General features: G+C 38.9%; 2 protein-coding genes across 2 annotated transcripts in view; one reads left to right on the top strand and one right to left on the bottom strand.

The window, feature by feature from the left end:
• The window catches only part of BRCA2 (BRCA2 DNA repair associated), a 41,099-nt gene extending 18,446 nt beyond the window's left edge, over positions 1-22,653 (bottom strand). The window contains exons 1-14 of the mRNA XM_082304252.1: positions 22,574-22,653; positions 21,566-21,672; positions 20,544-20,795; positions 18,352-18,457; positions 17,492-17,544; positions 17,347-17,387; positions 17,142-17,253; positions 15,283-15,338; positions 14,215-14,329; positions 10,423-11,610; positions 4,699-9,522; positions 3,400-3,492; positions 1,881-1,950; positions 1,047-1,465 (exon numbers count right to left, since the gene is read on the bottom strand). Coding sequence (XP_082160378.1) covers positions 1,047-1,465; positions 1,881-1,950; positions 3,400-3,492; positions 4,699-9,522; positions 10,423-11,610; positions 14,215-14,329; positions 15,283-15,338; positions 17,142-17,253; positions 17,347-17,387; positions 17,492-17,544; positions 18,352-18,457; positions 20,544-20,795; positions 21,566-21,644 — 7,408 coding nt within the window. The 5' untranslated portion in view covers positions 21,645-21,672; positions 22,574-22,653. The remainder of the gene's footprint in view (positions 1-1,046; positions 1,466-1,880; positions 1,951-3,399; positions 3,493-4,698; positions 9,523-10,422; positions 11,611-14,214; positions 14,330-15,282; positions 15,339-17,141; positions 17,254-17,346; positions 17,388-17,491; positions 17,545-18,351; positions 18,458-20,543; positions 20,796-21,565; positions 21,673-22,573) is intronic.
• Positions 22,654-25,083: 2,430 nt separating this feature from the next.
• On the top strand, positions 25,084-26,917 carry ZAR1L (zygote arrest 1 like; the record flags this gene model as incomplete). Its single annotated transcript, XM_082304935.1, has 4 exons — positions 25,084-25,725; positions 26,046-26,138; positions 26,284-26,358; positions 26,774-26,917. 4 exons carry the CDS (start codon positions 25,084-25,086, stop codon positions 26,915-26,917), a joined length of 954 nt encoding a protein of 317 aa, XP_082161061.1.
• Between the last annotated feature and the right edge of the window lie 634 nt (positions 26,918-27,551).

Here is a 27,551-nt window from a genome sequence, read left to right as displayed (position 1 = left end):
AAAAAAAAAAATCATCAAAATCTTTTTATACTGTATATCCATTTAAGATATACAGTCACACTATAAAAGCAGATTCAGAGAATCATATTTTTAAGCCACTCTGCAGATTTTTAGAAACTGCAACAGTCTAAATATTCAAAGTTTAAAGCATTTAAAAGCCAGTGTTTACTGAAGGCATTTGAATAATATTTATACGAAATGAATGATACGAAATAAATATGAATATATAAGTCCCTGAACTAAACAAAAATCCACGTATTTTTTGCTTCAGACTGAACTCTTGTCTTCACAGAAAACTCTAAATGAACAGAAATTGGTTGATGATGACTAGTCCATAATCCTGAGATTTTGACCTGTAAATAAGGGATCTAATTCTGCAAATGCTCATGCACCTGTTCAAATATACACAGTGAGTCCTTCTGAAAAAATCCGGATTATTTGATTGTAAAAGTTATATGAATTATAGACATTGGAACATTCATGAGAGCTTAGAAAGCATAAGCCCACATGCTAAATAAAGTCACAGTTGAGCACTTAAACTCTGCTTCTTTGAAAATGACACAATCAGCCATTTATATGGTTAAGCCTACATTTTAATTAGAAAACAGAATGAATACAAGCTTCTCTAAAGGTGAATGAAGTATAGTAGGGCTAGTCGTTAAGGTTCCTAGAATATTTTACTTAAGAGGTATATAAAATCAAATAGCAAATGAAACATAAGCCATCTTAAACACTTGTTTCTGAAGCACTGTGTGAAAACAAATTTTTTGTGTTCTTAAGTTTGGAGATGAGATGGATATGCTTTATGAGGAGTGCAATATAAAATACTAGGAAAGCAATTATTTCCTAGTTTTCCTGGGGAAAAAAAAAAAAAAAACACAACAAAAAAAACCAAACCAAAACCAAAACCCACCACAAAAACTCAAACTTAAAAAGAAGCTTCTTTTTATTTAAAAAAGAAGTCTGACAGAACATGCAAAACCCTTAAAGGTTCAGTTCTGATAGTTAGTATTCACAATAAGTAAGTGCTCAAAATCTGAAAATACCTAAATTGCCATTTTCTAGGTCAGTGTCTGCTGCATGCTGGATGTAAGACTGGTGATCCTGAGGTTCAGCAATATTTCGTTCAGTTGTGATCTGATTTAATTCCATCTCTTCAGTCATATTCTTGCTGATTGGTGAGTCACATCTTTTGCTGCTGCCTTGTTCACCTGTAGAAAACGTCAGCTTGGTTTTGAAGGGTGGAATAAAAGTTTTAACAGTTTTGCCAGATTTTTGCAAACTTCTTGTTTCTTCACTCTCTTTTGCTGAGGCCTTACATGGAGTAGAAATCCCTAAAGTACCATTTGAAGGCTGCCTTTGTGCACAGTGCTGAAAAATGGCAGGTTTCGATTTAAATCCTTTGAAGTCTTGATCTGGTAGAGTAAGGGTAGGATTCTTGACTTCTTGTCGTTCTTTAGTAGCCCTACAGAGACAAAAACATGTAAACATACAGGTTTCAGCTTCCTGACAAAACTCTTTGTCAGGATTCTGATAGTCTTAATTTAATAATACAACTTTCAATACTACATCAATAAAAAGACATATAAAATATATAAAAAACAATAAAAATATCAGTCTTTGACATTTTAAAAACTGAATACTTAATTTCTATCTATTGGGAAAAGAAAAATATAAGTGTAAAATTTGTTTAGCATCGCACTGGTCTACTGCAGCAATGCGTGTTACATGGTAATCTGTTTATTTTGAAGTAAAATTATTAATCTTTATATAAAGTTGGGTAGCAAATTATTACCATATATATTTTTAAAAAGTTACAACAGCTTGCGAGGTTTTAAGAAATTGCAGTAGAACTCTAAAATATATTATAAATTTCTCACCCAAAAGGCTGACAAGTTATGGGTTTTAAAGGAACATGGTATATAAATTTTCTTCTGTCTTTGAAAATGCCTAAAAGATAATTAGGAAGAAAGTTTGAAATGATATATTAGATAGATAGATATTTAAAGCACATTTTTTTCCTATATCAATGTTATAAATACATAGAAAAGTTTCCAGAGTGGATTTAAATGGCTTTGTTCTTTCCCCCCCAAATAAAATCTTTGTATAAAACATCTTCACGCTAGTTGCAGACAGATCTAAAGGATGAGTGACCACAATGCTGAACTCTCACAAGTTCATATTTGTGAGCCTGCAAGATGTTTTTAGGCTCCTGAAAGGGAAATGTTTATCATATATTTAATTCCAGGTAGGCTCACCATTCAATTTAGAATTATTTTAGAAACTTTTTTTTTTTTTAAAAAGTTACAACAGAAAAGGGCACATTTGCACAAACTCCTCCTTCCATCATTGAAGGACAAGCTTATCTTGGAATTATGAATGCAAATAGATCATGTCGGCCTGGAATTTAAACTCATTTGTGCTATGCCCTTAGGCTGCGAAGAGGAAGTTTCATATGAGAAGTCACATATACAAGATGCCACAGGTTCTAGAAGTCAGAGGCAAGACTATACTGGAGATTAGAACTGTCTTCAGTTGTTCCACCAAGGAATAACACTGTTCAGATCCTGCTGCAGGGTAGGATAATATTTACATATGAAGGGTGTAAAATTATTCTCTGGCAGCAACTTACAAATTCCATTTAAAACTTCCTTTAAATCATGGGTTTTATGCTTAGAACAGATTTGGGACAGCATTTGGGAACCAATATACTGGTTAAACCAATACATTTGATGAATCCTGATAATGAATTCTAGGTGAGAGCATGCAGTGCTTAGAAAGAACAAGTTCCTTAAAGGACACAACTTATCCCATAACCAAAAGCCGTAGTCAAAATCACATTGTCCTAATACCCTAATCAGTAACTAGCTTCACATAAAGCATCAACTCAAACTTTAAAACCTTGATTTCACTTTCATAAGCTTCCATATTACTGGCTCGAAATATTAAAAGCATCTGTAATGTAGACACCTATCAATACATATATTCTTCATGAATATGATGAAATTAGCAGTACCTTCTCATTTTCCTGTAGATACTGTTTTTCATTGAGAAATTACAGATCAGTAACATATATTCTTCCTAGTGAGACTAGAATTTGTGAGATTTAGGATCATAAGAAACTGGATAAATTCCTACTGAGCTGGAAATTAAACCAGAGTTCTTGCAGTAGTACATTGTAATGTATTTAGATTATACATAATAAGGCATACCATTAATCATGTGATTTCAAGTCAGCAGAGACATTACCATAGCAGCTTCCCTGAATTTTCATGACTATATTGATAAAAGAAGAAGTTAAGCAATCTTATTACATACTAGTTTACTGGAAATTGAAGAATTCTAAAGATAACAACTGACATCAGATTACTGCTTAGAACACAAGAAGACTGAAATTACCATCAGGGGTGCTTTTCGAAGCTTTCAAAGATCTGGGGGGATTCTTTGTTCTGTTAAATTCAAGCAGTAGCTGTCTTTTAATTGGAGGTTCTCCTAGGATAAAACCACAGATTTTTAAAAGTGATGTTCCTTTTAAGTTCAGTTTCTTACCAATACTGTATAACTTAGTTATAATTTCTAAATAAAACATTCAAGAAGTCAGAGCAAGCAGAAATAGCAAGTTTTCAGATCACATATCTGTATTAAACAGCCTTTTCGAACACAGAGCTACTTCACCACAATTTGCAGAAGTTTCTTCTGTACAGAATGACTGTATATTGTGTTACCAAGAATGATTTCAAGACTCCATATAATGAAGTCTGTTGCAGAATCTTTCATGGTCAGTAGGTCTGTTCCATCCAAATCAGAATTTGTGAGCCTTAACTTATCAAGCATACTCGAGACAGTCTGCCTCAGAAAGTGCACCGCAGTGGACTTCAGCAGCGCAGCTCACCTGCATCTTCTTCTGTACTTTCAGTAATCAGAGTCCCTACAGAATTCCAAAGAAGCATGTTACACACCTTTTACAGAAGCTGTAACTAAGGATGTGGTTCAACTGTGTCACAGCTGTTTCAAGTTGAACGGATGGAGTCCTATCTGCCTTTCCATGCCTACCCAAACTTTCCCACACTAGCCTGCCCAACCTTTGTACCTGGACTTGTGAAGCCAGGCAGCGACTCTGTTGCAATCTACCCTTCCATAAACAGTTTTCAGCTGGCCCAGGTCCCTGAACGGGTCTGGGTGACTGTGCAAGCGTTAAGTACCAACACTTCAGTCCTGAGACAGATCAGTTTTAGATGGTAAGGAACCACGCTTTTAGACGGACAACTATTTTTCATATCAGACTAGCAGTCTCAATATAAGTGAAACCTTGTCCTCACCTGCAAGGCACAAACCAGTGAAAATAGACTTGTTACTCATTATTCAATGAAAAAACCCAGTAGATTTGTGCAGAGAGGAAAAAAAAAAAAAGTCTGCTCAGGGAGAAAATAAGCAGTAGCTTTCTTCCAAAACTTTATGACAAAACAGCAAAATCTGCACACCTTCAAAACCACTAGTCACAAATTTAGCTTGTACCATGTATTTAAGGCTGGAAAGAGTGGATGAATTATTGCCTGCAACAAGAATTTTTGTCATTTACACTAAGAGGAAGAACTTCAATTTCTATATGACCCAAGAATCAGTGTGACATGCAAAAAAGCCCCAAACAACCCACTGTGCAGAAATACGGAGTTGAACATACATAAGACAAAGACCTACCGAGTGAGTTTTTTTCTTCAAAGTGCCTCTTCCCAAAGGTCTTATTTTGAAAGTTTTTATCCAGTCTGCCACTGAAGGACTGCGTGGCATTGATTTGTACTCCAGAATCGGAAAGATCATCTTCCATAAAAGCTCTTGCACTTTCTACAGCCTCCACTTCCAAGTAATTTTTTGGAGTTTGGAGAAGATTAATATTAATTTCTGTTTTAGCAGTAGCACTACATGAAACTGCTTCAGGCTCTGTTTTCATCCCCAGATTCAGCTGCCCTTTTCCAAAAGACCTAGTCTCCTCTTGCTGAAAGCTATTTTTAAATAATGTTAACTGCTTGTTTTTCTTACTATGTGGTGCATACTCAGGCATTTTGACACGGTGAGTGCTTAGGAAAGACTTCATTTCCTCAGGGTAGATGCTTTTTAAGTCAAAGTCTTCACTGCAGCTTTTCTCAGTTTTGGATTCTGAGATCACTTTATCAGTTAGAGATTTTACATGTTGACCACTCTCTTTAATTGAACTAAGTTGATCTGTACCGCAAAGCCCACTGTTTAAGAAGTCATCAGATTCTTTTAAAATTGCCTTTGCCTTTTGGTAGGCATTTTTAGAGACTGTTACCTGCTTTCCACTTGCAGTGCTGAATCCAAAAGCTGGATTTGAAATCAATTCAGTGCTGGCATTTTCTTCCTCTTTTGATAACGCTACCTGCATTTTCCTAGGAACTACTTCAGTGTGCATTTCAGACTTTTCAACATCTTCCTCAACTAAAAATGCTTCTTGTATATCCGATGAATGATTACCTTCCATTTCGGAAAAGAGCTTTCTAGCTTTCCTTAGTGACTCTTCTGATAGTTGTACAGGCTTACCACTTGCTGTACTAAAAAATCCAAGATTGCTTGTAGACGACTCTGACTGCTTTATCTGCTTATCTGGAACAGGCAAGTGCCCTAAAAGCTTAATATGCTGTTCAAAGCACTGCCTCTGGGAATTTGGAACAGACTTTGCATCTGCAAATGTGTTTGTATCTTGGTGACCATTTTCACTAGCATGTGCATTTACTTTAATAAAATGGGTTGCAGCTGAATTAATCTCTTCACTTCTTGTAGGATTTAAAGACTTAGCAGAATTAGGACACTCGGCATGAATGACAGGTGATGAATTTCCAACAATTTCTGTTTGATTAGTTTTTGAGTTAGCCTCAATTTCATATTTTACAGGTTCACTGCAGTCTTCTTGAAACATTTGTCTGACTCTTGCTAATGTGCTTTCTGAAACAGAAACTGCTTTACCTTTTGCTGTAGTAAACACAGTTGGTTTCATATCATCCTTTCGATATTCAACATTAAGTGATGTTTCTTTTAGGCTGGTTAAATGAGTTTCATCTTCAGGAAGACTGACTAGTGACTGGTTTTGGCAAGCGTTAACTATGGTGTCTGTGAAGCAGTTTGTATCAGCACAAGGTTCATTTAAATGTTCTAAGTCAAATTCCTTACTGTCACAGTGCAAATGAGAAGAGCTACTTTTTGAAGTTAAGAGGAGGGATTGATTAGATTTATTGTTACTGTCCTCAACAAATAAAGTATTTTTTGTACCTCCAGGCACAGAATTGTCTTCAAGGTCATTTGATACCTTCATTAAATGCAGAGATGCAGCAGAGTGCACAGGAAAATCATGTATGTTTTCTGAATCATCCCTCTTTTTTGCTGAGTATTCCATCTCTCTCTCTGCAAACAGTTTTCCATCTTCAGACAAATGAGTTCTACTTAAAGCATCACTCTCCTGTCCAGGAAGGGATTCCAGTTCTGACGTTCCAGGTCTGACATCAGCTTTCTTATGTGCATATGAAGTTACCAAACTTCTTTCACAATCTTCGCCTAGATTAACAAATGTATCTACTTTAACAGTATCAAGAATGACAGCATGTTTAATGGGACCGCTCTCTACTGTTTCCTTAAGTTGTTCTCCAGGTTCTTCAGGAACAAGCTTTTTATTAAAATTAAGTTTTTCTGGATCACATCGAGCAATGCTTTCAATACATAAATCACAGTCTTTGACACATTTTTTACCACATTTCCTTTTCTTTAAAGCATTCTGAAAATTGTCATTTTGTTCCTTTCCTACATCAACATTTTCTGCAAAAAACTGTTCAGCTTTAGCCAAAAATCCATCAGCAATTGTTATTTTCTTGCCACTAGCAGTGTGAAAACCAGTCAGATAACGCCCTTTCACTTCATTTTTTTCAACATCCACCTCTTGCTTGAAAGGCATTTGATGAGGATGGTAAGAATCTATTTTTATTCTGCTTTCATTCACTAACAGGTTCTTATCATGGGTGGTGCCTTCTCCTTCCATATTTATACGATTTGTCTTTTGTTTATCAGAGTTCTCCAAAACATTTACGTCTCTTTCTCCACATTGTACATTGAGCAAGTGTAGAGAATGATCCAAAGCTGCATCAGAAATGGATATATTACCAACAGTTGGAGTTTGAAATTTTTGTGACAAGCCTTCATTCTCCTGCTTTCTGTCTTCTCCTTTCTGATTAGGAGACAGGTTTTCCATTTCATCTGATATGCTTAACCTATGTTCTTCTGCAGCTGTAATAGCATCTCCTAGACACGTTACATCTAATGAGTCTTCTTGCAAACTACCTTCAATTTGGCAATCTCCTTGATTCAAAAACTGTTTGGAAGTATTATGATTCTGGTTATGTTTTTTAATGGATGATAGACTGTTGATGATAGAGTTAGTACTACTGCAATTAACATTTTCATTATCATTTATTGATCTTTTTGTTTGATTTTCCGTATCTTCCTTGAACGGTGTACTAATATTTTCCTCATTTTTTTTCTCTGCATGGTGGGAAATGGAACCCGCGTGGGAAATGGCACCTATGCTTTTGAAATCTGAAACACAAACCGTTTTTCCTTTGTTTTCTTTTGTCAGGCATCTGACAAAATTACAGTTAGAAGACATATGCCCATTTGAATTGCGACATCTAGTACTAGTTTCAGAAGATTTAAACAAATAGTTATCATCATCCAAGTCCTTGAAGAGCTCTGCAGATCTGGTCAAAGCCTCCTTAGAAATATTTATTTTTTTACCTCCAGCTGAAGTAAAGCCTACAAAATTAGAAAAACTGTCCTGTTTAGCTACCGGAAAGCTCTCATCAGATATTCTACTTTCATTTCTGTCTAAGTTAGTAAAAGTAACCTTTTTGCCATTTTTACGGAAAACCCCTGCGTTTTCTTTTTTGTATTCCACCACTTTAGAGTCTTCATTTGTGTCTTCCCGCTTAGTACAATACCTGTCATTTTTTACTTGATTTTCAGATTTACAAGTGCTACAAGAATCAACATCTTTCCTTGTTTCAGAAATATTTTCCACATTTCTTGTTCCACGTGTTTCTACCGTTCCAAACTGCTGAAAGACATGACTTTGTATCATGTTACTTTGCTTTCTAAACTGTGTAAATTCAAACTGACTACCTGTTTCTTCCAGGATACTAGAAAGTTCAGCAATTTCAGCTTCTTGGCTTGCTGTCAAGGTTTGATTTGTTTCTTGCAAGGATTGTTGACTTCTAGGAAAGTTTTTACACAAGCCAACTTTATGGGGAATAAACTGTGCATGTCTAGGCTCAAGAAAACTTGCCTGTGAATCTAAAGAATCAGATAAATTACTGCCCAACTTGCTTTCTGAATCTGAGAAAAATGTATTCTCCTTTTTAACTTGATTTGAAGTGTTTCTGACTCTTTCCATGGAAGAGGCTTCAAAGCATTCATTTTCAATATCTTTGAACAGCATTCTGCCTTTTGCTATACTGACTTCAGAGAATTTAATCTGCTTATTGGAAGCAGTCTGAAAGCCACCAAAGCCCAGATTCAAACTGCATGCGTTAAGGTTTCCTGATGATTTCCCTATATACTTTAGGTTCTTATTTGGCTTTTTGCTGGAATACATAGGTGCTACTTGTTTATCTTCTTCAGAAATTACTTCATTTAAAGAATTATCATCTATGCAATCTAACAATTCTTTAGCAATCTCTACAGCTACATTATTGCAAGCAGCTGCTTGAGAGATTTCATTGTTTTCAACTGACTTTGGCTCTTGATTGTTGGCTACAACTGCTGAAGAGGCAGCTGCATCTGTTTTCTCCCCTTGTTTTAACCCAGTACTATCATTTTCTGAGCAGTTTATTCCCAAAGGTCCAAGTACTTCTGTACAGTCAACTACTGACCACTGGTCTGTAGCATGCCTTTTATCAGTTGGTATTTTATTGCAACGATCCCTACTGACTCCATTTATGCCAAAGTTGATCTGACTCAAAGTATTATTGAAACCGCCGTTGGCCACAGACGTAATGTCATGGTGCGTATCAATCAAGCGTTCATTATCCCTAGGAGAAGACCACACAAGTTGTTCTTTAAGGCTCCGAGGTACAGTAGCTCCATCCTTCACAGTAGCACTTACAGACTTATCTTCCTCACCTTCCTCTAAGCAACAGCCTTTAGGGAGCAACCTGGAACGCTTTCTTGCCATTAGGCACGCTGAAGTTAGAACTTTACGTTTTATATTTGAAATGATTTCACTATTTATAGAATCTGTTGTGACTTCTTTCTGTGTATTAGATACTTCTAAGCATTTTAATGATGTAGCAGGTTGATCCTCTCTTGCATTTTTCTCCAAGTCTCTTAGGTCTTGTTGCTTCAGCCTATCGTTGAAGGAATTATCAGATGAATTATCCATTATATCCATTTTTAAAGTACAAGTGCTGAAATTGTTTTCCTCGATATTTGATTGCAAATGCTTCCTCTCAGCAAAAAGCAAGCAGTCTACAAAAGAAGACATTACAGAAAAAAAGTGTTAATAAATCAGTTCTCATTTATGCAAACAAATGCAGATTCAGATTTTCATAAAATTTTGGCCCATAAGATCATTTCTACACATGTTTAACACTGGTACCATAAATATCACTTTTATTTTCAAATGTGAACACCTTGACAAGACTGGAGATCTGTTTAATCTAATCATGTTCTAATAACCGGGAACAAGTAAGTAGCCTGCAGTTAATGCTATCAGTTAAAAAAAAAAATAAATAAATCAGTTTTCAGTTGTAATGAAATTTGGAGATGGGCTTCCATTCCTTGTGTCTCAACATAAGGACTTGTTTCAAATGTTAAAGAGAAGTACTTCAATTCTTAATATTAAGTAGTTCTTCCAGCAAGAACAACAGCTTTTAAAAACAGGAGTATGTGCTTGCTTTTGTTATAGAATTTGGTTTTTTAAATATTTTGTGCTTCCGGAAGAAACAGATGTACAGTCTTAAACCCCCTAATTTTAGAAAAATAACAATACAACTTTACCATTCTTTATGATTGCTTAGAAGTTATCAAATCAGACAGGGTGGCCCTTGGCACTATGCATATCTAAACAGCATTGACAAAGATAAGTAAGATTGTAAATTAGAATAATGGTTCAAGGTGGAAGTTTCTATTCCAGAAACTAATCTGAGACTAAACCAGTAAGTTAGCACCAGACTATTTGAAAATAATGCCATTCTGTCACTATTATTATAACAGACCAATTCCATATCTCGATTCCCAGACTAGTCAGTTGCAGAGCTACTTTACCACAAACACAAGATTTTACATGATTTTATCTGAAACATTTACATAAAAGGTTCTTAATAAATGCAGAATCCTCCACAAATGATGAAAAGCTTAATAATATACCTTGCTCATCAACACTGGCTGCATGACAACCTTTAAATTCACATGAATCAGCTTCCGAATGTGGTAATAAAGGATGAATAGGCAATTCAGAGGTTACTTCTTTCTGTATTTTTTCTTCTTGATACAGTAAAGTATTATTTATTGTATAAATAAATCTCTTGGATCTCTTTCTCAAGCTAGATAACATATTCAGGCTTTTAAAGCCAGACTTTGTAAGAGTATTTTCACTATTTGTTAAATGTAGGTCATTGCAATTATCTGGAGATGTCGCACTACATACAAGTGGGTGAGACAGAACATCCGTTACAACAGATTTGGAAGTTGCTTTTAAATGCTTGGAAAAGCTGCCATTGTAGACTACAGAATACTCCGTGACATTTGTACTTTCGATTAAAACAGAATTACAGTTTAAGAAGCTCATTTTGGAAACCTTCTCAGCTGCACATCCTTTTACTAACTTTGGATCTTGAACACTCAGAGAGACAGATTTTACTGGAGTTATTTCCGATGTTGGGTTGTTTTCTGAATTTTTCACTTCATAGCACTTTTCTGACAAATTGACACTCAACAGCTTTTGTGCTTTTATCAAGCCTGAAGTACTCAGTAAAGATGTTTCCACAGCATCATCCTTGGTCGCTAGTACTGACTTCTGTTCTAAATTTTTCTCTCCACATAAGTCAGAGGGTGGAGGGCTACATATAGACATTTCCAAGTGAGTTACGTCAAGATCAGATAAGTTCAGCTGAGACCACTGGCTTGATGAAGATGGCACGTCTTCTTTCACGGGCTTCTCATTCTCAGATGACTTGCATGTTCTATAATCTTGCACGTCTCCTGCAATCCTAAGTGACTCCAGTTCCTTTTCATGTCCTATTAAACAGCCATCTTTACCATACCCTGTATCTTCATCTGTGTTTTGGAGTAAAGAATCCTTCATTTCAATAGAGTGGCTTTTTTCAGTCAAGCTAGCTCTTTTCACTTCCTGTGAAATGCCAGTCTTTCTTCTAACAGACCGCTCGGAAGGAACATCCCCCTTTCCTTGTGCTTTATCTGTGTTTATTTCACAGTTCTCTACTGCATCCAGAGCATGCGGCACCACAAGGAGAGTTCCATTGGACTTAGCAGGTGTGCTGAACGAATCCTCAAAGCTATTCATCTCACCAAATAAGCCATCTAACGTCTCTGACTCTAAATAGTTTAGAGAAGATGGGGAGAGGAAAAGAAGTAAAAAATTAAGTTTTAGGAAATAACTTAGGAACAGCATTGTGTTTTTATAGATAAATACAGCTTTCAATTTTACGGCAATTACCTTTACTCAGGAGTCAGTTTGGAAAAATAAATCTACGTGTCTTTAAAGGAGGTTACTCTTCAACAGCTGCTGTTGGAGGAAACAGGAGGCAAAGGACATACATGCAGATGCCCTGGCCTCCTGGGGACTGTGGTGGTTACGCAGGTTTCCAGGATGAAACCTAGCTGTCTCAAAAGAATTTTGGTTTTTTTTTGACAGACAGGAGAATGAGTAGGTAGTTTTACAAGATATATGTCTACATTTTTTCCCGTCAAAATTTATACCAGATAGTAGGCACCAAACACCTTAAGAAGCTGCCTATTTTTGTCTATAACTGGCAGCTAAGGAAACTGTTATTTAAGGATGATTCAGTAAACCATCTTTAGCTTTGATATAGAATACTGTAGTGCCAAGAAGGATTTAGAAAAGATTCTCATTTTTTTTAATTTATTAGGAAGCTTTTAACAAGTTCCAAATGACTGGCACAAGTATTAGGAAAAAAAAAAGAGAATTTTTTGTTTGTGTAGAGAAATTACATGCAGTGGGGAAAAAATACCCTAAATTCTATTTCATAGACAGCCTTAAAAGCTTACACATGCAAAATAAAAATATTACCTTCTCAAATGTATGAAACTAGGCCTGCCTATCAAAATATTTCACATTCAAAAAGATAGCTAGGTTTTATTTTGAGAGTACTTTTTAAGGCTTTTTCATATCAAAGAAATTGTAACCAAGTACCTAGAAAACATCCGTGTCCTCTGTTTTCCTTGGGCACATAACCAATAGCTTAACTTTTTCTGTGAGCCTTTTTTAGGTACAATTTCGTATAATTTAGAACTATTTTCCCTATTAGAACTTCTAAATAACCTAGTGTACAAAAGGTTTTCCATTTGGAAGTCCACAGAAGATTTCCCAATACTTGGTCACACACATCCAACTATTCGTAATATGTCCATTAATGGTTCGTGCCCATGCTGTAGGCATAAAACCGCCTCTCATCTCTCTAACAGTTACAACTAAAAATCAAAAAAATCCAGCAAAAAAATCTTTGAAATATTTGGTAGTTCTTGTACATTGGACTGAGTGCCTATATTCAGTCTCACTGCTATTAAGGATGCAACTGGTACAATATAAATAATCTCTTCATATCCTTAAAATCATGTAGGTATTCAAATTAGTATTATGATGTGTCTTATTTTCTTTGACTGAAACAGAAATTATACCTAATAAAACTGATTGCCTTTCATGATCATACAACACTATTCCAGAGAAAACCAACATCTGAAAGCTACAAACATGGAGGTTTGAGCTATCCTTTTTACACTGCATCTTCAAATGCCAAGTTAACTATAATCAAAAGGGGAAAACGGAGGAGGGGGAAGAGACATTTGCAAAAGTCATTTTGTACTTCAAAAAAACCCCAACATGTTTCTTCTTCCTCTTATTTTTACTCAGACATTGTTTTAACTAGCCTTCTCTACTGTAGTATGGGATGTAATAAGCCATTTTGGAACACAGCACAGGACATTAATCTGTCCTTCATTTCTAAAAGCATTTTACTGACTACAGATTGCTTGAATATGTGTACTACCAACTACATTTTTTCTTCTCAGCATGTTTGAACTTACAATACAAAAATAGCAGTATATATTGCTCTGCAAGCAACAATGCTTCCTGACCCCAGCATTCTCAGCCCTCCTCGTCAAATTCTAAACCAATTCTTTCAAAGTCCTTACATGTACCATGTACAAACACTATTTTTAGGGCAGTCCATTCAGTTCAGATAAGGAGACAAACAATCCTAAGGATATATCATCCTGTCTAGCCTGTGTCAATCTCTATAGTCCCCTTTTACACGTGTGCTTGCTGAACAAATTTCTCTTAATATTCTTCCCTTCTGCCATCATTTCTCAACAAAACCAAAAAAGCTCACATTAAAGTGTACATTTTTCACTTTTTCACTAACATGATCTAAGAACATAGAATGAAATTTTTTTCTCCCTTGGCTGAGTGTTTTCTGCATTCATTAAAAAAACCCAAACATTTCCTTTTCCTAAGGGATTTGTCCCGTTTTGAACTACTAATAGGTGAAGTAAACGAAAAAGGATATAGCAACATTAAAAAACAAGCTCACCATAGAATAATGAGTATTGGGGTAAAACTTCACAATAAAGCTAAACCTGTTCAATACCTAGAAGTAGTAGTCTTGCTCCCCCTTGAGCCTGTACCATTTTCTCTCTCAGCTCTCTTGTACAGTCTCACACCTTCACTTACACCAGTACTAATCTGATTGTCATCCAGAGGCATGGTAACCTGATTTAATTCACTGACTCAACAGAAACTGATTGCTTTTTTTAAGGCCAGATTAGTTTTACAAAGTTGAATCAATTCAAGAAGTCAGAGTACACAGCTGGCAGAGGAAATAAGCCATAAGATGAGCTCAGGGTAACTTTACCCTCAGTCTTGCTTCACAGTATACTCTGTAGTAAAGCATCAATGCATACCAAAATCTTTGATGTCATCTTCAGCATTTAGCTTTACTGTCTCTGGTACGGACAGCATACTTGTATCACTCGTCCCAGGACATTTATCATGGTTGGAAAAAAAGTTGTGCAAAATCTGTAAACCAAAGACATAAGCTGTTATATACATTACATATCAGTAAGTGTCACTTTAACAGTAAAGTAAGCAACTCGAAACATTTACCTGCTGTATCTGAATAATTCTGCATCTCTTAAAATGAAAGGTAGCACTTTCACAGGTACACTTGAAAATAAATAAGGAGATAACCCCTATTTTCAATGCAAAGCAGGTTCCATTCTATGATCAATTTAAGGGCAGTGAATGGTTCAGCAGTTTACTATAAACAAGCCTCTCAAAAAGGAACAAAGGAGATATGAGGAAGGAGAAAGACGTTTTGCTTATTTTAACTTGTAACGGTTTGTTAACTGTGAAGTTCCAGCTAGTTAAGAATCAAACATAAATTTGGAATTGAATCCTATTAGCACCATTCTCGGTTTTCAGTCTGAATAATCATTCAGCTTTCATATACACAGAGTAAAATTACAATTTTGCAGGAACTTTCCCTTTCCTACCAATATCAAAGGTCTGAAATTAATACTCAATTTCAACTCTTGGTATAGTGGTTGAGCATAAGAAGTTATTAGATGATATAAGCCAAACAATAACTCCCAAAACTTTGACAGAAGAGGAAGAAAAACACATAAACAAACAAAGCCTCAGATAAATAGCATATTGCAATTTCTAGGTTTGATTTCTCTTTGAATGACTCCCACTGCTGCTGAATCCAAGTGATTTTTAAAAAAAACAAAACAAAACAAAACAAAAAAAAACACAGCAAAAATATTCCTCAAAGGGGGTTATTTGTGAAAATACAGTCTACAGCCAGGCTTTGCAAGTTTAGTTTTGTGAACAGTAACTTTTAAAAATAGCCAGATAGGAGGGCCTAGAATGAAAATGACAGAATTTCTTAGTCTTGGCTTAAGGAATGTACATATAACTAAATAGCTTAACTGAAATTAAAGAACAGCATAGCTCTTAAAACTACTTACTATCTCAGCTCTTTCATCCTGTTGCTTTGCTCCAGAAATAGAATCATTCTCTCTAGCTTTAGAAGAAAGACAAACAAGTCAATTCATTTGCTCCTAAGCAATTTGCTAAGTGAGTTCAAACATGGTTGTGTTTTGGGAGGATTTTCTTTGTATTATTTTAAATGCAACTGAAATCTGTAAATAAAAAGCTACTAAAAACTAACCAAAAGTTCTAACTAAACAGTCCTACAGGTGAGGCTGAGGGAGAGCGTACAAATGCAGTTTCACAACAGCATAAACCACCCTAAACCATGGGTTGTAGTTGCTGCTATGTAGGCAGATCTCTGAGCCCACCATCACCGCCAATCCCCTTTCCGGCAGTTATTCATAGCACTACTCTCTAATTTTTTCTGTCAAAGGATCTGGATGAGATCTTCAAGCCTCTGTCAGGAATTTGTTTTTTTCCATTTCCTCCCACAAGAGCAGCAGTATCTTTTCACCTACATTACAAAAGGAGAAAGCGAACCCTATTTTTAAGATGCCTAAAGAGCAGTATATTCAAATAACATGTTTCACAGACATGGCATCTAAGTTCCATGTAACAGCAAAATGACTCACTCTTTCCTTTTACAGGTGACAGATGGCAGGGAGTGGGCATCACTACTATTAAATACTAGGCTCCTCCAGGAAGTGGGAGAATGAGGAGAGCTCAGACCACAACTCATCTCCCAGAACAACATCATTAAGCTACAGGCACTTTCCCCAGCCTTCCTTTTCAAGTCACATCATTCTGAACCAATGAACACCCAAACCAGCACAACTCAGTGAATTCAACCTTGTGAATAGTACCACCCCCTCCCTGCCAACAGAGGAATCACAGAATCACAGAATACCTCAAGTTGGAAGGGACCTGTAAGGATCATCGAGTCCAACTCCCTGCTCCTCGCAGGACTACCCAAAACTAAACCACATGACTAAGAGCATCGTCCAGACGCTCCCTGAACTTTGACAGGCTTGGTGCCCTGACCAATTCTTGCATGAGGAGATTCCCAATTCTTGCGTGCATTCTTAGTATGCTTACATTCTCTATATGCTTTATACAGTGACAGTTTAATGACATTAAAAAGAGCAATATGAGGAGATACGCAGACATCCAGGTTTTCCCATTTTCTCAAGAGTTTTCATCAACAAATCAAAGTCAAATTTCATTTTGCTCATCATATGCTAAAGAAATCCCACTTACAGCAACACCTTAGGTTGAGGCTTGATGTTTAGCATCACTATTAGTGCCACTTAAACAGTCATCACCCACTCATTCTCATCCTTAGTTATGCTGGCACACCTGTTTGTGCAGCTGTGCAGTAAACGAGGTCCAGGAATTGCCCTGTCCAAATAACCCAGGAAATATGGTCTTCAATTGGATCAGTACCTCAGTCTGTCTCACTGCATCAATATGGCGGTGGGCACAGTGAAAGGGCTTAAAAATGCTGAAGCCAGCACTGCTGCTGGAAAGTTTCCTCAACAGGCTAACCCCTGAGACTTCATAAACATACTCACATGACTTAACCTAACAGTATCTAGTTTTGTGATAGTACAAATATAAGCAATCATTACTTAATCCTCTTTCTACGCTTTGCTATGTTATTTCTAAATTTATATTCCCTAATCCCTTATACAAAGGAAGAAAACTTTTGAAAAGCAATGACACATTTAATTTCATTTCTTCCTTTTAGGGCTGTATTATTTAAAGTCACCCACTAAGCATCACTGCAAGAGTTTTGTCCTTTTTAATAAAAAAAAAATCAGTTCACACTAAGTAAACTTCCAGTGTCAAAGCCAGAAATTTTTAACCTTTAGCAACTGTTAATTTTTAGAAATACCTATTATCACTGTTGCACCAAGTGTAGGAGGCGTGGCTAAAGAACTTGACCAGGACATATCGGGATCCACTTCTGCTCCCAGACTTTCAGAAATACGTTTTGGAGTTCTGACCTAGAAATATATTTAACAATTATTATTTCTATGCAGAATTCTAAATATACTACTCAGGAAAAAGAAAACAAAATGCAGGAATAAAGTATTTACCTCCAGAAGTTTTGGTGTGCAGAACAAGCTTCCATATGGTCCTAAAAAACATTATGTAATAAGGACATTAAGTAATACCTAAGACATAAGGATTATACCTACAGATATCAGTTATTTTGTAAAACCAAGAAGTGAAAATACAGACCAGGCATATTACTTCTCTGAGGTGTTCTGTAAGTATTCCTTAAAATAGCTGGACTGCAAAACAAAACCAAATAAAAAAATATTAATTTAACTTCTCAATTTCTGAAAATAAGTAAATATTTCAGACATTACATATATTACTGGCTCCATTATTTTCTTTCTTTGCAATCATGGCTATTTCCCTAAATAAAATGTAGATTTCTCCTAACCATCAGTCAGTATTTTAAACCTTACCATAAGTTTATTAGAAACTGTAACATGTTTCTTTTGTGAAATGGTAATTTTCAGTGATGATTTGTCTGACAAATAGTTTAATAGATTTCAATATAACCATGCATTTCTTAATATGCTGTATGAAACTACAGAAACTGGCTTAATTGATTTTAATTAAATAATTAGTTTAACTGTTCTTGTAATCAACCTAAGTACTTTGATCAGATTTATCTGAAATATATACATTTAAATGTAGAAATCAAGGCTATTACTAAAAAAGTCTCAGTAAATATTATAAATAGCTTTACAAATTACTACTTGAGAAGCACATGATACATCACTACTACTCTTTCTTGCACTGGATGTTGAGGATTTGGGGAGCTGAAATAATGTCAACAAATGCCATATGCCAGCTGTGAAGGAGTAGAAAAATAGAAAGGAAGAACACCTAAAAGCAAGGACATTTTAAAAATTAGCTAGTATTTTACTTTCAATTCACTTGGCAACCTACAAGTATCATAAACATACCAGACATAGAAGATTATTCACTGCTCTGAAAAAGTCTACCAGTCAAATATGGTGGGTTTAATATTGCTTTTTGCTTAAAATCCAGTTTATTTTATATTTGTGTTGTCATTTTTAGCATACCTAGTGGCAAGGCAGTTGCGACAGGTACCAGGAGGAGAAGCAAGTATTTCATTTTCTTGATCTATTTTTCTTCCTGTGATACTTGGGCTTATCAAATTCTCTCTGCCTACAGCACAGAATATAATAATCAACACAACCCTGCAAAGCTACAAGTAAGAGTTTAAATTTTGAAGTTTAAAGATAAACTTTAAAAAAAAAAATTATGCAACGTCTCATTTTTAGTCTGAAAAAAACCCCACCAAAAAAACCCACTACTTTCTCTAGTGTTTTGAACATGTTCAAATTCTATACCCAAACAATGCTAAACACATTTCAAATGCACAGCCCAAAATGACTCATTATGTCACTTTATTCACTTGATATATACGTGTTTCAGTAGATTTTCTTGATATTATTCAAGTCACATATTCCATTTCAGTTTTAGTATACTGCGTTGTGCCTTTCTTGTCATTGCAGAAGTTATTCTTAGGAGAAACTCAATATGTGCAAACATGCATTTATACCAGCTTTCCCTCAAATTTACTTAAGACATACACTTCTTGATTTGAGTAAGCAACATAAAGCAAAAATTATTTCTGAAACTGTTAGCGGAGGCACTGTCACTGGTAGCAGTAGCTATTTATATGCCATGCATCTCCAGGCAAAAGAGAAAGGATGAGCCCACTGAAGCAGCAGAATCCTCTGAAGAGAGAGCCCCTCGCATGAACAAGCAACTACTCAAAATAATTCCACTCAGAAATTTCCAAACAACTTCCATATCAGAAATTACACCTAGGTTTCTGCATTTCTCTCTGCTTATGCACAGCACGGCTGCATCCGAGTACCATACCAAGGTGAAATTCATCAGCTTCCATCCATGCTCTTGTTTTCACAAGAAGTAAAACTAGGTACGCGAGCCAGCTGGCTCTAACCAAGAAAACCAGGAGAAAAAGATCTCAGGCCAGCCACAAGTAACTATAGAAACTTTGGTAACAGTTATCTTCCCTTCTTTACAGAGTGTACACAAATGTCTGCATGCACAAGCACAGAGCAAAAGTAAACATTTTGAAACAGAAGAATCGTAAGGTTCCTTTGTTTGCGATTTATGAAATGCTACCAAGAAGTCACTAGGGACTTAACACTGTAAAAGTCCAAATAGCTAAATTTAGAAGAAACGTGTTCTCAGCTGAGAATAAGTGGAGCAGAAGTTCAGCAATAAACTTAAGAGAAGTGAACAGGGTAGCAATATTCTATGGAAGCAATGTTATAAAGCATATTTGAACAGTAACAGAGTTCTACACCTTTAAAGGCTTTCCTTTGGGATCTAGGAACAATTATGATAACAAGGGGAGTCTTGTGCTCGTCTGTAGCTTGTTTAGAAGAGCTCTTACTGTCAGGAGGGCACAGACACAGTAGATGTACAAATCAGATATTGCAGGAACAGGGTTAGATATTCTTCCATTGAAGAGATTCTTATATACAATCGTGCATACATTCTCCATAGAAAAGATTCTTTTTTCTGTCCAAGGCGGATAGGTACTATGGCTTGCAGGTACATCAAAAAGGAGCAGAGTGACATGTACTTTCATGACATACTTGGGATTTGGAAATAATGTAGTGAGAAGTACCTCATAAAAGTAGTAGAACTCCTTGTCTCCAAATAGAAAAGCCTAACTTCTTTCCATGACTTATAGTTTTACTAACTCAAAGAGCTTAGTGCTTTGAAATCTTTCTAAGAAAGGTTAAGGACTGCCCTACAAATCGCCTCATACTTCAGCATGATAAGCATCATTCTCTCTCTTGAAAAGATTTTCAGAGATTTTGGATAAAACAAAAATCAGACCGCTACAAAAATTCACTCTGATTCTCAGTCACCAGGTTACACTAATAAGCTCATATGCTCCTTATATTAACAGTATTTACAGTATTAGGACTAGGGCAATATCTTTTCTACAGGGAAATTTGCATGTACATTACCAGTTTATTGCAAGGCTGAATTCATTATTAAGATTAAGTCTGCATTTTTATAGGTGATCTTCAGAAGCCTAAGATAACCTTTTTACTCATACAATTTCTGCAGTAGCATTATCTATTACATTAATAATTATCAGCTACCACAACAAAAAGTTAAAAAAAAAAAAAAAAGTCTCTTGCTTCTGGAGGGCATAAGCAGCTTTTAAGTACCACTTTAAAAAAAAAAAATAATTACTCACTTGCTCCTGTTTTTTTCTGATCCAGTTCTTTTCCAGGAGAAGAATAAGGTGGCAATGTCATATTTTCTTCTTTAAAAATCGGTGGAGTTGATGCCAGCTGACTGTATGTGGAGGGTTTTGCCCTTGGAGTTTTAAAAGATGTTTGATCAAGCCAGCCAATGGGACCATCAAGTTCTCCTAACAATTTAGGCTCATATGAGGGTGCTTCTGCACTGAGTTCTTCAAACCAGTTGAGACTGATAGGTCCTAAGTCTATGAAGAAAAACATACAGAAAACCACATATTAAAAAAAAAAAAAAAAAAAAAAAAAAGAAACCTGCCAAATGGCATGCAGATAACACATGACAAGTATGAGCTCATATGTTATTAAACCAGCACATAAAATAGAAGTCTTCATTCTATAGATGATACATGGAAGAGAAGACCATAATTAGTTGTAAATTAATACAAAATTAATGCTCCATGCAGGATGTGAAAACACATTAGACATTTAATACTAGCAGTCAAATGCATTGCTCCTTCCATTGTCATACTAATGTTTGTTTCTAGATAGCTTTGAACTCTTAATACCCACAAAGTATACAAGAATGCTGCCCAAATTCTCAGACCATTAACAAAACTAGTCAGAGAAGAGATAAATATCCAGTTTGTTTAAAATTAGAAGTATACATCTGGCTTTTAGTTTATCTCTTATTTTACTATATCCTTTATATCCATTTAACATTAATAAATCCTATGACTACAGGCGCATTGGGCAAAAGAGTAAAACTGGCATGCATGCGGGTATATAAGGAAGCCACAGCTAAAAAACAAGTACAAAAAATAACTGAGCACACACTGTCAAAAAAAACTACAAATAAAATTTACACAGCTATTTAAAAAAGGTAGATATTAGTGAATACAGATTTGGGGCAGAGCTGCATAACACTTTTATATGGAATACACAGCGTACAGCAGATGTGTATAAAATAGCAACATCCAGAAAGCAACCCTAATAGTTATTTACTGTAGACAAGCTGTACCTGATTCACTGCAACGTGCCTTAAATATTTCAAAGAAAGTCAGTCTTTCCATAGGTTTGTAAGCCATTTTCTGATCCATAACATTACTGGAAGAGTTGTTGAAAAACCTGAGAAGAAATAAGAAAACACTTTCATACAGCGCTATTCTAATGTCACGGGGCTGCAAGTCTTAACCCTGCTTTCCTGCGTTTCTTGGTAGCTGTGTGGTAACCCAGCCTGTTTAGCTTTAGGACTGTGATGTGCGTGTTCAAATACCACAATGATGAACACGGTATGAAGACAACAGACAAGAAGAGTATAGGGAATTATACCAGAGATAATAAAAATACTCAACAAATACAAGAGGAAAATCAAGATGGAATGGGCAGAACACTTTTGAGGTATTTTAAGTGTAAATCAAAAATCGGCACTCACTACTATATGTTAGGATAGAACATATACTATTACATATAAACTCTTACAACCATTACAACTTATGTGCCGAGAATTTGATTTAAAGCTGCTTTCAAGCGGAGCAGACATCAGTTTCACAGTTCTATTAAAAAACAGGTGTGAGGTGGCCATAGAAACTTTGGTGTTTAACACATTTATTGTTTCCCTTGTAAAATCAGTTTCCCACGTGATTACTGTTGTATACACACTGCCTTACCAAAACGACGGGAAAGACAGCCATTTAAAGAAAGGGTAAAGGCTACCCTAAGACAGAAAGTCGCGAAATTAAGCACTGCCTCCGAAGTACGTTTTAAAAGACGAAGCGAGCCATCCACGCCGCTTCCCGTGAGGGCAAGCTCCTGCCGGGCAACCCCCCACGCACGGGGCTGAGGGCGAGCCCCGACCCCCCAGCCCGGTAACTGCAAATCCCCGCGCTGGCTGTGAGGAGAAGGGCGGCAGCGGCAGGGACACCCCCCCCCCCCCCCGGCGGGGTTAAACCCCCGGAGGCTGCAGGGCGGCCCCCCACGCGAAGAGGCAGCTCCCAGGGGCGGGCCGGGCCACCCGCGGGGCATTTACCTCCCTCCGGCCCCTCGGGCGGCAGGGCGGCCGCAGCATCGCCTCACGCGTGGGGCGGGCGGGCCGGCCTCTCCCGCAGAGACCCCGCCACCCGCTTCAAAGCTTGGCGCCAACGCAGCCCCGGGCGCCTGCGCACTGAGAGCATCCGCCGTTCCCGCCTTCCCCGGCCCTCACGTCACGGGAAGGAGGCGGCGTAACGGCCGGCACCGCCTCTCCTCAGCGGCCCGGCCTCCCCGCCCCGCCGCGGGGCGAGAGAGCGGCGGGCGGAGCGAGGGCGGTCTCTTCGGTAAATGCTTTCCCTCCGTGGCTGATTTCTCACACTGCAAAAGGGAGCGTCCCGAGCCACGCGTCAGCCAGCTTCTTTTAGTCACACGTCCCTGTGTACATGAGGGACGAAGCACCGCACCCGAGGTCGACACACCCCAGCCGACTGTTCAATAGCAGTTAACGCCGCTGTCCCACAAAAAGGCTCCGGATGCCTTACAGTGAGCAGCAGTGCTGTGATGGAGTGCCGTTGCCTGTGGCGGTCTCAACCGCATCTTTTTTGTTAGGTGGTTTTGTAGGCCTTAGCACATGAAATTATTATAAATAAAGAGAGTATTATTCTTTTCCACATACATGTCTATTCCTGTTTTGACTTTGCTAAGTTCTTGGCCTCAGCAATGAGTCCATGAAATAACTTCCAGTTGGATGGAAAATTCTTCCTGTTGCCAATTTTGAGTTAGCCATCTTTCGTTTTAGCTGGATGTTCATCTGCTCGTGTGTTACAAAGGGTTTTCTTCCTAACTCTCCATACCAGTCCTTATTTTACGCAGTTCTATCGCATCACCTACTTACTCATCAGTCACCACCTTCAGCGTCTCTTCACACAATAATTTTTCCGTGTCCCTCCTCCTTCCAACGAACTCCTTTAACTTCTAGTCCTGCCGTGTCCTGGGGAAGTAACTGGTTCTTCCCAAAGCATTCCAGAGGAAGCCACACCATTGTTTTGAATGATGGCACGTAGTTTCCAATTTAATCTCCATCTCCCTCCCAATGCACCCTAAGTTACTCTTCTTGCAGCCACACCGCAGTCTTAAGTTTTAACTTGGTCATCTCGATACCCTGGTTTTGCTTTGACTCGATTCAGACAGTACTTCGAAAACCCAAGTTTAACGCGGAGCCTTGAGCCATCGAGCTTTTAACTATGATGAATGTCTGTTTCCTGAATCTCAACCTCTTTTTATTCCACAAAAATGTTGTTTCTTACTGATTTATTTCAGACACTTGAAAGGATCTTTCTCAAATACACTGTGAGCATTTAAAGACGTCAGCCCTACCAGCTTTTCTCTAGCCCCTATCTTGTTGGCCCATTGAATTTTATAATGCAGCGCTTTTATAAAGCTGGTGAGGAGTCATGCAAAGGAATTATTTCACATCACAGCAGGTCCAGGGATTTGGGGATTCTGCAGTCTCTAAAGACTCACAAATACAGTTTGGATGATTTAATTATACTATTTTAACTATATTACCTTAGAATTGAACTAAGGTGATGTAATTATGGAAGAAGGACTATTAGTCTAATACGTAAGTGCTTGTATTGCTAAAATTTATTTCATTATACAGGTATTAAGCCACTTTTCCCAGTATAAGTGTTTTCCCTCCGGAGCATTGTACAAACTGAAGTATATTCCATCTTTTCCTAAACCAATACAGTTGACAGAAAAGCTGTATGCAGACCATCCCCAAGTAATGGGGCAACGGGGATGCTCAGACCTTTCCATACTGATAAAGGGGTGTAATTGCCTGCATTCTTTGCTCAGTTGTCTGTGGGGTACCCACATTATCTGGGCTTTGTGAGTTTCCCAAACCACCTTTTCCTTCTTTTCAGACTGTAAACAGAAGGAGTTGTGAGCAAGCAGAGTCCCCCTCGCTAGGAAAGCCATGGCTGTCCCAACTATGGCTGAATTACATCGGTGCACCTTGACAGGCTCTTGCAGAGGTGTGCTACTTTTTGAGCACCGATTACTTCTCGGGGCTTACGCAGCTCTGTCGGGATCTCCACCGGTTTACAGCTGCGTAAGCAACTGAGCCTTTATTCAGCCCTGGATTTGTCGTTGCGGCTCCCCGCCCCGTGGCTGCGTTTCCTACCTGCGCTCACAGACGAAGGCCTGCAGGAGCAGAGCCAGCCGGCCGGCGTGCACGGGGCACAGCTGCAGGCTAGCTCCGTACAGCCCGTGGCCTTCTAAAAGATCTTACTGAGGCAAGGAAGGGAAACCCCCTACGCGATGGCCCAACAGGGCCTTCGTGGTCTGCATGCCCAGGCTTCCCACACCGCGTGCTTGGAAACACACCAGCTCCCGTTTCAGCTCAGCCACCGGGAGCAGAGGCGAGGGCAGGCCTCCCTTTGCAATCAGTCCACCTGGCTGGGGCCAATTTCCCCATCAATTAGCAGCAATTAGCAGCAGCTCTCCAGATAAGATAAAGGCAGGGCAGGGAGACAGCCAGGACCACTGACTGTGGCTATGATCATGGAGGCCTTCATCTACTCCCCCTTCAGCACGTACCAGGGCTTCAGGGGCAGCCTCACGCCGAGCCGCAGCGGGGACCCGGCGGTGAAGCTCACGCCGAGCCGCAGCGGGGACCCGGCGGTGAAGCAGCCCAGCTGGAAGCAGAACAAGAGTAGCGGCATCAGCCCCTTCCTCGGGAGGCCCCTCACCCCCATGCCCTCCGACTACCTGGACAGCTACCGACGGGCCCAGCTCCAGGCCCTGCTGTCGCAGGTGAGCCCCGGGCTGATGCCGCGGCTGCGCTGGGCCAACACCAAGGAGGTGGGCGTGCAGGTGAACCTGCGGGCCGACGCCGCCGTGCAGTGCTCGCTGGGGCCGCGCACGCTGCCCCTCGGCTGCCCCCTTAACCCCGCTGCCCTCCGCACCCATGGGCACCTCGCTGTCTACTCACCCGTGCCGGACCGCCGCCTCTTCACGCTACCTGAGGCCGCCGGATCCCAGGAGAAGGAGGAGGCCTCGGAAATGACCCCCGAGGAGCAGAAGGTGGAGGATGGTAGCAGAAAGCAGCAGGAGGGCCAGGCAGAATCTGCTCTGCCGAGTGAGGAGACAGCGGAGATGCCGCGGGAGGAGGCCGCAGCCCCCAGACGACGGGCTGCCTTCCAGGTGCGCAGCCCTGGGACACCGGGGCCTGAGAAGAGGCTGGGACCTGGCGCAGCCCGCGCTGGGCAGCAGGGTGGGGGGCGAACCGTGGAGCAGGCTGGAGAGAAATCTGCTCTTGAGCAGCAGAAGGTGCAGTGGTCCCCACCCTGCCTTCCCGCTCAGGGCTGCACCCCTCGCCCCGGGTTGGTGATCAGTCCCCGGGGAGCTCTGTCTCCCTTGCAGCAGTGGAGCCTACTGCCTGTGAAACCAGGTGCTGTAACGAGGGGGCTGGGCTGGGTGTTCTTCTGGTGCCGGAGGCTGCTCAGTGAACTTTCTCTCTGCAGTTTTTGGAGCAGAAGTATGGCTATTTCCACTGTAAAGACTGCAAGACCAGATGGGAGAGTGCTTACGTGTGGTGCATTTCTGGAAGCAACAAGGTAGCGAACAGGTCATTTCTTGCTCCTGAGACTTAAGAATGGCACAATATCTGTGACGATTCAGATGTTTTGGCACAAATTTAGGTACCTGTACTGAACATGCCAAGTAGGTTTCTATAGTAACTGAGAAATTGCTTTTTTTCAGGTGTACTTTAAGCAGCTCTGTCGCAAATGCCAAAAGGGCTTCAATCCCTATCGAGTGGAAGCAATCCAGTGCCAGGTAAGTTACAGATTTCTGTGTCCTGGTAAGACTGCCAGAGTTTGTCATATACTCTAATAGCTTACAGTTGCTGAATTAGATATTGACTTTATCTGGAAGAGAACTTGCTTTTATCTAAGTACTAGGAAATGTTATTTGGGAAAGGTGTAATGGGGTAGGACTCCCTCCTCTTGCAGGTGGCTTACATGAACTGTTTTCTGTTCATACGGTGTTATGCCTCACTACACGTAGGGTAGGGTTTTGTGCTTCTGCGTGAGAAGGCTCTTACAGCTTAACTCCACGGGGTTTTTACCACAACAGCTCTTTTAAGGGTATCAGCCCAATTGTGTTGCTATGATTAAGGAAAACTACATGTCAGTCTAACATGAAGTGAGCACCTTTGATGTGTTACTAATAAAATGTCTTGTTTCTTAAGACCTGTTCAAAGACTCGTTGTTCCTGCCCTCAGAAGAAAAGGCACATTGATCTCAAGAGACCTCATCGCCAAGAACTTTGTGGCCGCTGCAAAGGCAAGAGGCTGTCCTGTGATAACACCTACAGCTTCAAATATATTGTCTGATCTGCGTGCCCTCTTCTGTTCCGCGCTTTGCACTTTGTCAGTCTCTTGCAATGTTTTGACTTTAGGCTTTTGACCTGGCATTGGATAATGGATAAAGTCTTTTGTATTATTTATAAAGTATATAACTTTATTGTATATATGCTGTGAATGAAGTCCAATAAAAGTTTGCACTAGTTTGTTACCCCTTAGTTTCATCTTGCTGGGATGAAAGAGGAAAGTCGATCCAGAAGGAAACAAAACCTATTTGATTTCCTAAAGGAAATAAGTTTTGGTTTTAGTCTGCCTTGAGGGAATGCTAAAATCAAAACTGCAATATCAAGTTTTTCCTTCAGTCACTCAAACTGGACTAGTGTGGAAGATGCATATGTTCCAGGGTAAATGCATCTGCAAGTGTTTCTTCCCACTGCCTCTGTCAAATGCATTTAAAAAAAAAAAAAAAATCAGTGGTGTGATAATTGAAGACTATATGCCAGAAGACTACATCTGTAAGATAGGAGGGGAAAGTGTAAGCTTCACCTGTTTTCTAAGTGAGGAGGTGAAAAGCCTTCTGAGCGGGGGTATCTGTGATGGAATGTAACAAGTTCCCTAGACTTGGTGTGTCCCAAAAGAGGTAGAACAAGTCCCTGTGCCCTGA

This window comes from Platalea leucorodia, assembly GCF_965183815.1.
Source record: "Platalea leucorodia genome assembly, chromosome: 2".
Lineage (NCBI taxonomy): Eukaryota > Metazoa > Chordata > Aves > Pelecaniformes > Threskiornithidae > Platalea > Platalea leucorodia.
This window is presented reverse-complemented; position numbering and strand designations above follow the sequence as displayed.